An 11509-nucleotide genomic window follows, 5' to 3' on the forward strand; every position below is an offset into this window, starting at 1 on the left:
CCCCCCGGTGCAGAAAAGGTACTCGTCCCCCAAGTTACTGACACTCTCAGAAGCTTCTTGGGCTCTGAGGCAGCAGTGCCTTCCCAGCCGTTGCTTCCCCCTCGCCTGTGTATGGATGTGCGTTGATATATTCTTTACCTTCGGTTCCCTTCCTTTTGCAGCTCTGCTCCCTGTAGGTACAGCCCTGAATTCCCAAGCTTTTGTATGGGGCAAGAAGCGTGTGTGTGTTGATAGAGTTGCTATGTATATTTAAATTAAATATGTGTATGTGAGTCTGCAAATAAGTGTTTTATGCAAATTAGTGCATAAGATATGATTGTATAGGGAGAWATGCAAGGGGACCCCTAAATTATTCCTGAAAAGAAGAGGAACTTTATCTAAAGTTTGAGAACTGCTGGCYTAGATCAAAAGAAGTCAATGCACATACACTGGCTGAAAGGAAGGTTTATCACAGGTAAATTGATGTGTATTGTTTAAGTGACGTCCTTAAAGAGTAAATTGGGATTGCAGAAGAATCTGTGCTTCATTTTCCTTTAATAGACTATCACTTTGTTTCTATTAACAGACTTCCTACCAATATCTTCCAGAGATCAACAACAGAATCACTGCTTTTAATTGCAACTGCTTGAGCTTATTAATAGGGAGTGTTACTAATATTTTTATCAACCACTGAAGCTGCAGGTTAGGACTACCCATTGCTGTTACCTGGTAAYATATGGTGAGAGCCCTAATCCGAATGGCACCAAAGGCTTGAGAAGAATTAGTTGATGTCTGGGTTTATTTTGGAGGGAAGTTGATGAGCACTTTCTAGGTTTTTTTTCTATCTTCAGTTAGTGTTGTCAAACAAACTTAATTGAAGGTTCGCTGTTTGGCAGTGTTCAKTTGAAAGATATTCAAATAATGGAGACAGTAGGTTCTCATTTGTAGCATTTCTGTAAGATACACTGTGTAGCATATCTGTAACATATGTTTTAGAGGATACTTCTGTTTTGATGAGCTAATAGAAGACTAAAGATATCTTAGATATTTATCCTTTGGCTTTTGTCTTAAAGTTTTATTATTTTTATACAAAAATATCACTGGCTAATTTTTAATCTGTTTTCTGATCATATTGTTCTTTGGCGATGTAAAAAGTAGGTATATTTAAATGTGAATTGATAATGGCTTAAGGCATATTTGAAAATGTGGACTTATGTTGTGAGTCTTATCTAGACCTGCAGTTAATCACAGTGGTGTTACATGCATGATAATTTCATGATTGTTTAAATCTTGGTATATTAGACAGCTTTCAGGAGAACTTCTACAGCTAGTGTTTATATATGGCTGTCAGACTAATTACTGACAGATGCCGGGAGCTCAGAGTAGGCCTGATTAATGCACGTTTGTTCTAGTTCTTCCGGTACACTACATTTTCTGTGGTTTTTGGAGAGCCACAAATAGTGAGTTATGCTTTAAATATTCATGAATACAGCAACTAAGAATGTGGGCCATACGCATATTGAAAGTTTTTCTGCTTCAACTATTTTGGCATTAAGTAGGAACTTAGACACAGCTATACTAACCTATATTGATAGAAATKCACATGTACTAGAGCTCTTGCTAGTATAACTGTGTCAATAAAATCAATTTAAAAAATACCATGTGTACATAAAAATAGGCTGGAAAACTTTCAAGTGCAAATAAGGTCTATTTCAGGATCTTTTGAATTTACTCAAAAAGCAATACAATACTTGAAGTAAAACTCCTCCAGAACCATTTTGTGTATCAATCACTTCTGTTTCTGTTCAAATCAGTGAGATTTTCCCAGGCTTATATTGGAAAGCTTTCCATGGCTTTCCCCACAAATTAAACTAGACTGTCCCCCAAAAGAGGAAGTATTGCTGATTTTAATTAATTTTATTTTTTAACACTTACTCCCACTAGATGGGTCTATCACAAATCCCTTTCATTAGCTGTATTTCCCAGGGTTTTTTATTGTGTCTTCAGACTGCTGCTGCTTTGTGCCCCATCTCACGGTAATATTTCAGCTCCTGTAGGAAGGAATACAGGACACCATGGGATCTTAGCTCAGAAAGGATATATGTTGGGTGGCTTTTCCTTCCCCCTTCTCTTTAAAAGAAAAAAAAAAATCCCTCTACCTTCACTGATCTCCATCTTACCTTACTAAGGTAAGTTCAGCATTAGCTCAGGGCAACCTCCTCACACAGGGTACTAGGCTGAATGTGACTGTCAAGATTTCTTCCAGTACAGTTATAACTATTATGCTTGTCTCAACAGGTAAAATAGTTATCAGAGTTTTTCTGTTTTGTGTTTTAAAGAAATGCCCCCAAATGCTTAAAATGTGTATGCAAATTCCGCTACTTAATCTGGCTCAGATCACTCAGCAACCCTGCTGTGGAGTAGGAATAAACAGAATAGTCCTGGGAGGGAGCGAGGCCACCTCTGGTGACTAGAGCTCTCCGGGAGCTCTGGGCTGCTCCTTGTTCGAAAACAAGCATTGACAATGAACTGCCAGCTTCTCCCAGCCAATCCATATTGCCTCGCTTTCATGAGTCCTTAGATTCCTTTGCTTATAGATGGRATAAAATAATAACCACCTTGTCAAGTTAAACTGTCGGTTGCCTTGGTTCACCAGAGCGTGTTTGAAGTGCTTTTAAACAGACTGCATTGCAAATCCAGCCTTTATCCACCAATCCATTTAGAACTGAATTTCTTGATGGAGGGTAAAACCTTTGTTATATTTGTGTCAATAAGCTATCTCAAATAGAAGGCTTATATTCTGCAAGCATGCATTTCCCCATTTCTTTCCTATAAGAACAGTTTTTTTCCATGACTTCTTTTTGGACAAATTAACAAACAAGTGGGAGTCTCGTCTTTTGGATAGAACAGATCAGTCCATCATAAATGCAGATAAGACAGTGAGAGAAAAGAAKTAGGACTGAAATAAGTATTTGAGCAGGTTTATAATAGCTTTTGGATCACATCTTTTTCATCTTGATCTTAGCTATAAGAAAATGTTCAGCTATAAAACTTTCTTAACTATAGTTTGAATTGAAGTTGATGAGACTTTGCTAGGTATAGAGTGTCACTGCCTGGCATACTGGTTAAAACTGCTGCCTAGTTCAGATACCTGCTATCATTTTAGCACCACAATATTGGTACAGAAACTTGCAGCTCAGTAGCCTAAGAAATTTTCTATACATTGACCAATTGAATAACTCTAGGCAATTAAAGAATTCACTGACAGCTTGTGCTGTGAGTCCTAGTCTTGCAAATAATTAGAAACCTACATAATTTAAAACATGAGTAGTTCTCCTGACTGTACTGGGACTATTTATACTGTAAATTAGGCATGTATGTAGCAGCTTGCAGGTTTATCTTACCAGTATTACTTAGAGATTTCCTGTTAGCATGTATTTAGAAATATAGTTGTCACCCACTAGCCGGACTTTTTTCACTGATCTAGGCTGCAGATGATAACTCTGTGACAGTCTTGTTAGGATATTTAACTTTACACCAAAATTAGTCTGTTAGAGATGGAAAGAAACTAACACTTTAACATATTTTGTTTTAAATATTCTGCTTCTGTTGAATGCTGAATGGAATAGGGATGCATGGAGCAAATGGAGCTATAAATGCATAATTTGTGTAAGGTGTTATTAATTGCTCATAGTGAATTAATTTTTAAGTCACTTTTGAACAATGAGCTGTAGTGTCAGGAAATATTGTGAACACAGAGTATGCAAAAGAAATTTAGAATCATTTAATGCTTAATTTATTTAAGCTAAGCCTAAATTAAGTTCATTTTAAATGAATTTGGCTTTACTCATGGGAATTCAGTTAGACTCCAAAGCTCCTATATAGCTATATCCACTGGATTGCTTTGAAAATAGTAATGTTAGAAAGAGATGATGATACAAGTAAGTGCCTGCTGTCTAGATACTATGTCCATTTCTTTATCAGAAAGCTGTCCCTAACATAGTCTAAAAGCTTGATGGACAGTCTGTATCCTTCAGTAGGAGTCTGGGACATTTACTGGTTACAAAAGCAGTTAGGACACATGCAGTGTGGCAAAACTTTTGCTGTGGGAATACTTACARCCACGCTCAGTTAATTAGATTGAAGTATTGGCATGCCAGTCACCGAAGGTAACTGTGTAGTGAAGATGTACCCTAATCTGTGTAAGTCAGGCTGGTTCATTTTTACCATCTTGATAATTTAGGCAGAGCTCTACAATGTGCCATTTTCTTCTCCATATAGATTTCTAAATGTGCTTTTTGCACTGTGAATGTCACCTGTGTTGGCTAGAGCAATTTGTATAATACTTGTATTCTGGGTCTCATGGTTAGAAATTCCACATTTATTCAAGGCCCTTATCCTAAGCTGCCTGTAAGTTTGTGTAACCTACATTGTAACTTTTACACACGTCCTCATTCACGTGGAGGTTGTGTGTATTACTTACTGATCTCATATGGCTAAGTGGAAGTAAAAAAAAAATTCAAAGGGGAGAATATAAAATATGTTTATAATTGAAGGTGTGTAGTAAGCTTATAGCCTAATTGTTGTAGCTGTTGATCCAGCTTTTTCAAAGCACAGTTCTGGCAATCAGTGTTATGAATAGATTTCAAGTTAAAAATTCTAAACAAACTTACAGCATATATTCAGCTTCCTGCTAAATTACCCAAAGTGATTGTACTGTAAGGATCTAGAAGATGATCTGAAGAGATTTTTCCATCTGGAAAGAACTGTAATTTGAGCACAACTATACATTCATAGAATAAGGATCATAAATATCATGCAAGTGCAATGCATAACATTCAAGGAGTATTTTAATTGTGCAAAAAAAGCACTGTATTGTTACATAGGATTGTTGAAAGGATTATAGCATTCTTAATAGGTACTACATCAGAGTATCTTTACTGATGATGGGATTAGGCTAGAAGCACAAATATAACTGACTCATGAGGCATATCTGTTTTATGGGTGAAATCAGGTCAACCCATGTGAAGGCCTCTGCTACCTGGTCAGTTTGTTGGCAGCYGGGACGTTGATGTTCTCTGCCACCTTTTGTAAAGTAGATGGTTGAAAGAATAATGAAAGATTCTGGGGAGCAGCTTCCCTTTTAAGTCTTCGTTGTGATACAAATTTAGTGAACTGATACAGATCAGGAAAGATGAAAGGTGGTATAAGGAGAATGAAGGGTTTTATTAATGGGTGCCAAATACTTTCATTTAGAGTTGAAAGCATATAGAATAGCTCATTAAAATCAGCTTGATTTTTTTAGGGTATTTTGATATGAGTACAGATGTTTATCATTAAGGGTTAACACTTTAATTCTCATGGGATTATTTGATGTTCATGGTAACAGTGGTTAAAAGACTGTAAAATATTTGAAAGGCTTAAAGCTGTTAATTGCACAGCACAAGAAGCAATGTATAGAGGAGATATAGCAGTGGTTGTCTGTAGTTCTTACGATTTCAGATATTACCACCTTCATAACATAGTTTCTCTCCTCTTTAAGTCCGGCAGTGAATCTGTAATCCTGTTCTAAGTAATGATGTATGGTTGTATTGCCAGACCAAATAGTCAGTGTTACGACTTCCCAGATCACCAGATAAAATAATGTACAAAGAGARGAAAAGACTTAGTCCACTAGGAGGATAATAGGATACAGATCACTTCACCACTGGATCAGGTACYTCCCTAGGTAAAAGGTCAAGGATAAAAATGGGCTTAAAAAGAAAGCTAGTATTAATAGTCACCAGGCTAAGACTCCACAGTTGGATGCTAAGTGAAAACCTGTAGTGCCACTGTTATCTACTTGGTGRGTGTAATGGCAGCCTAACAACAGTTGACATTTTTTGACACCTTTTCCCAAAAAGTATGGGAGAAAGAACATGATGTAACATCAGTACATTCAGTACTTGCTTTGCTTGCATGTTGTGGCTTCCATATAAAAATATGATCTCAAAATTTAAAATGATTTTAGAAGGACTGCAGCAACTAGGGGAATTCTGCCACCTCAGAATAAATGGGAATGTGTAAAATTAATTATGGTTTGAGAATCTGAATCACATTGGTAACTATATCAGCAGTCTTACTCAGCTTCTTACAATTCCATTCCATATGCATTAATGAATCTGAACGATGAGACTAACCATATGAAACAAACATCTAAAATCTATATTCTTGAGAATAACTTTACCTTCATCGGTTGTTAAATAAATTTGAAATTAGGTATTTTCACCTGCTTCTTTAGGGGTTAGTTACTTCAGGATCTTCTCCAATGCCTGGTGCATTAATATATTTGAGATATTTGCTGGTTTTTAAATGGAATTAGGTTTTGTAAATATTTTGTCAACCCCATTTCAGTGGGTATCCAGTTTATATAAAACCTGAAGAAATGCTGTGTCCAAAAGTGTGTTTAGACTTGGTTTATTCTATAGTATCTCGAGCACTAAACAGCAGCAATTAGAAACTGAGAGCAGGGGTTGATAGCTTAAGGTTGTTTTTCAAGGTTAACATTGTACATGTTTTCCTACTTTTTACATGGATGTAGAATTGTTTTCAAAATACATTATTCAGCATAAAGGATGAAATTTGTGGTGCCAAACATTTCAAACTATGTTGTTAAATACTGCCTCCTYTTATTGCACTAGTTTTATAAATCAGTTATTGATAATTTACTGTCATTTTGATTCCCTTTTTAGTAGACTTTCCCCAAACCATTTTCTACTGCTTTAAAAATGCTCATCTCCTTTTGGTTACATCCCTAAAACATAGTTAATGAAACCTCAAAGAAATTTATGACACACTGTGGATGAAAGAAGCACTATGTGGGATGAAGTGATAAATCAGAATGATAATTGGAATTTGATATATTGCAGAAATGTAAATTTAATATATGATATAGATATGTGATTGTGTATTCTTATCATGGAGTGATATACTGGAATATTCTTTTATAAGAAATTTTAGCATACGTAGCATTAAATTCTGCAATTAGATCTATGTCTATAATTGATATATAATAATGTAAATGGTAACCCAAAATAATTTAAATTTTACAGTTGAAGAGCACACAGTGAACTATGTAAAATATYTTCACTTTGTGAACCATTTTTTTTTTAAAAAGCACTTTCCTATTACCAACTAGCATGTGAATGAATTTTAGATTCTCATTTGTTATGATCTGTAGAAGTGAGATTTCTTTAATCTGTCTGTTAATGGATAAACTGATTATACAAATGCTGAAACAAAGCACCTTATACTATGCTGCTTAAACTTGCTTGTAATTGCACCTTTTGTTATTGCATATTTTTCTTATTGAGTATTCTTGTGTGATACCATTGTTCCCTGTGGGTCTGAGTGAACGATTAACCAACCTACAGCATCATTTACTTATATAGTTTATATTTCAATACGACATTGTATTGTGAGTTCAGTGCTTCAGAAATAAATGCTACTTCCATTTGTCTATTTTGGTTGTGGATCATTTATTTGTCTTCCATAAATTAAAGCAATAGCTTTATAAAACTGTAGGAACTTGAAAATTAATAAAATATTTTTGTTAAAAGTCTAAATTTTTCCCCTATTGAATTAGGCCCTTTTGAAATCAAGTTATATTTGTCTAAAGTAAGTAAGTTCTATTCTACTTTAACCCCTTTGGTATTAGCCTTCTAAGCTCACATACATCTGCTTAGGATAGAGAATTCAGTTGAACTGTTCATGTATTAAAGCACACCTGTGTTTTTCTACTGTTAGCATAAGAGCTGCCAAATTRAAACTCTTACTGTTCTCAGACAGTAATGCATTTAATCTTTAATACACACATATACATTATATAGAGTAGCAGTAGCAAGGACATAATGAAACATCACCATCTTTCCTTTAGTTGCAACACCTACACATCTTACAATATTTTTGGTAATATGTAAACAAAGCTTGCATTTATTTTTGTAGGAGTTGTAGTTTTACATTAACTAAAACAAGTTATCCCCCTTAAAACAGACAAGAAAACTTAGTTTAAATCAAACTGAGAAAAGTCACACTTTATCAAGAAAGTACACTTCAGAAGTCACAGAACTTGTTTGAGCCTTTGACAGTAGGTAACACTTAAACATAACTGATAAGGTCTCCAGTTTAGAAAACTTTATTGCATTTTATACTATAAACCCTGAGATTATTCTGTTTAAAACAAGTGTCAGTCTAGTAAGAAACAAAGTTCAACTGAAAACTTGTTTAAGTGGGGTCTTTTCTTAAATTCAGACTTTAATTCTTTAGCATATAGCAAGCACCTGCTGGTTCAAAAACTAGTGTGGAAAGGTGCAGTGTCCTGCATTATGGTGGGATACTCATTACACTATTGGTGAATGTTAGACTTCTTTCCAGAGATTGTAGCTCTAGAGCATTTCTTTGCATTATCCAGAAGGACATGGAATGTCAGAGCACTAAACGCACTTCTGTTGTACAGCACTTATTTGCAGTCTTTTCAGTCAGCAGCTCATTAACAGATTACAATTACTGTGCCTGGCTTTTCAGCTGGCTCTGTATTTTCATTGTCAAATGGTGCAAAGCAGAATTTCCAGCTGACAAATGGATCTGTAGACCACATCTCCTCTGTCAATTCAACATCATGGCAGCGACACCAGTATGCTACTGCAATAAGAAAGCTGTTGATGAAGTATAGCCAGGGGACATTCATCTCCATGTAGGCTGGAATCTGAGCACCAAGAGACAAAATGATAATTTGAAGAAGAACAAATGGTGCCCAAGTGCCAAGAAAACAGATGAGAAGTCTGGTCAGAAGCTGCCGCCTGCAGCAAGTGCTGTTGTTGTCAGATGCATACGGGAACATCAGAACAGGCTGACTGGCAAAGGAAACTATCCTGACAGACTGTAACATCGTTAAAACTTCCTTCCAGCAAGCCAGAAGAGCCATGCCTATGAGAAGCAGCATGGCAAATGAGACAGAGTAGCTCTGCACACTAACATAAGAAGGACACTGATAAGGAGAAAAGTGTTTCTGAATTTCTAGTTCTTCATAGATAGCAGGAACTTTCAGAATATAAGAAAACCCTGAAATCCATATAAAAACCACAACAAATACATAAAATAATCTTTGACCTTTTTTAGGAGGCTGAGATGTTTGGGGTATAGTCACATAATAATCCAGAACAGCCACAAGATACACTGGATAATGCAAAATACCATAGGTAAGGGAAATTATCTGAGTGAACAGGCAGATGTGGTATTTGGTATATCTTACACCCCAAAGTGCAAAGTCCTCAAAATAGAAAATTAAAGCTATATTCATCAGCAGTATGAAATCAAGAAGTGCTAGTGAAACACAAAAGTATCCCATAAAACTAACTTTCACATTTTTCTGTTTAACCCGCAATATGAAGAGATCAAGGGACACTTTTACAAGCATAATAAGGAGCAACATGCAGCTGATGTCAAGAGGTTGGTTGACTTGTGTATAGTGGTACCAACCAGAACAATTTTCACAGAGTATGGCAGCCATCCTCCAGTGGTGAGAACCAGCAAAATAAATATTAAAGGGAACAGTGCTTCATGTCTGAAAAAGAAAGTTTAAGAGTTTATTCCTGGGGTACTTCTATCAATTATAAGTTATTCTCCATCATATTAGCTACCTTTACATCTGAGTTTTCCAGGCTCCTAATTTAAGAGTGAAAAGCTTCATTAAACACCATTAAATTGAAAAGAAGTTCCTAAATTTTATGTTCTTGAAATTGCATTCTCTTGAGAGCTAAAAAGTCAACACAGGCTTAAATGATTCTAGCTAATTTCCTAAGGAAACAAGGTTTAAGAAATGTTGACTCTGTCCCTTTCCTTTAGAAAGCATGGGGTCTTTCAGTCAAGTTGGGCAGAGGGGTTGACATTTCAAAGAAGTTCCTATGTATTTCGAGGAAACTGATAATTACATAGCAGACAGAAATTGCACAAGATGCAAGCAGTTCACAGTATGCTTCACAATTTATTATGGTTATAGAATCTATATGGAATTGAGACTGTAGAAATAGCCCAAAAGCAGAAAAAGCATCATCCCAACTCACCCTTTTCAGTTGCTAAAATCCTGCAACTYGGAGTCCAAAGTAAACAAGCTTCATTAGTTGACTAGGTTTTTTGTTCTCCTTTTAGTAATTTAAATGTTACAAAAGACAACACCTCAGAATAGCTGTTCTTCCCTTGGGATTTGCACAGTTTCTTTATAATAATTCTTTTCCATGTGTTAACTCCTAAGCAAAGTGAACACAGAATAGCTTCATGTATGTCAGCATGATGTACTAGAAAAAGCTATCCATGTTTTTTCCTAAAGAAACAGGATGGTGATATTATCTATTACAGGGCCTATATAGTGATCTAGTATAGTGCCTCTATTTAGAGGCATGGATGAATGCAAAGCATTAAACATTTTTCCACATTCATTTTTAACTCTCAGCAGGTCTACAAAACTGGTAACTGCTAYTTTGCTTACATTTCCATTTCCCCACCACTACCCTTTTCTGCGAAGAAGCTACTTACTGCTTCTGTGTTTTGTTGGGGGGGAGCGTGTTGGAGAAAAATTTGAAACCTAGCAGCAATCTTAGTCAGAAATGGCATGTATCACCTGTGCTGAAGCCTACTGCAGAGAATCACTTGAGGCCTTTTCTAGAAAGTCAGGGTGGTTTTTTTTTTTAATATATAAATCTTTTAACAGACTAGGTAAGAGAGCAGGAAACACCTCAAAAAACGACAACATAACTAGACCTCTGAGAGCTAGCTTTGAAGAAACAGAAAGTGTGAAATTGTGTCAGTATTCTCAAAAACAGCAGTGAAAGAAAAACTTAAGGCAACTGTAAGAAGTAGTAGCTTCTTAGAATCTGTTAAGTATGATTCATTTCTATTTAAATTGACATTTTATTACTAGCTTGCCTGAACCAATGAACATTTTTGAGATGGGTATCTTCTGAAAAGTGGAAAGAAGAACAGAGTAGTTACAAACACTTTGCAGGATCTTCTGTAAGTTGGTATGTGCCCACTAGCTACCACTGAACGGTGGTACAAGCCCACCTAGGCTTGCAGTTTCACTCGTCAGCTGCGCGATAGTTTTAATCCATTCGTGTTATCGCAATGCCAAGTAATCTGCACACAGGTTAAATCTTTCATCTGCTGTGGAGAGGCCCTGGCTGAACAGCAGAGGCGTTTATGCCATTACTCACCCTTTACGCGAGCGAGGACTCTTACCTGGTGTTCCCCAGCGTGCTCCTTTGCACCATTTCACACCACCGCGCCGGCAGTCAAGCGGCGCCAGCAAGTCCGAGTCCCGCTTTCAGAAGGGCCCGAGAAGTTCGCTATAGGGTAAAAGTCAGTTTAGACGGCCACTGAGTAAGAAAAGGCGCTGCTTCCCCGCTTTTCCCGAAGAAAACTCCCCGCACTCAGCGCCGCCAGTTAAGGAAGAAAGCGGAGCCGCACGAAAACCAGGCTTTAGCGGCACAGCGGCTCG

General features: G+C 36.6%; 1 protein-coding gene across 3 annotated transcripts in view; it reads right to left on the reverse strand.

Annotated features, from left to right (window-relative positions):
• Window positions 1–2697: 2697 nt before the first annotated feature.
• The window catches only part of GPR160 (G protein-coupled receptor 160), a 12884-nt gene continuing 4072 nt past the window's right edge, over window positions 2698–11509 (reverse strand). The window contains exons 3-5 of one of the 3 annotated variants that reach the window (XM_026062073.1): window positions 11251–11357; window positions 10080–10262; window positions 2698–9580 (exon numbers count right to left, since the gene is read on the reverse strand). In XM_026062073.1, the coding sequence (XP_025917858.1) occupies window positions 8507–9526 (1020 nt within the window). In that variant the 5' untranslated portion in view covers window positions 9527–9580; window positions 10080–10262; window positions 11251–11357 and the 3' untranslated portion in view covers window positions 2698–8506. The other 2 variants (XM_026062065.1, XM_026062080.1) reach the window with 2 other exon arrangements.

This window comes from Apteryx rowi, unplaced genomic scaffold (assembly GCF_003343035.1).
Source record: "Apteryx rowi isolate R43461 unplaced genomic scaffold, aptRow1 scaffold_10, whole genome shotgun sequence".
Classification (NCBI taxonomy): Eukaryota; Metazoa; Chordata; class Aves; order Apterygiformes; family Apterygidae; genus Apteryx; species Apteryx rowi.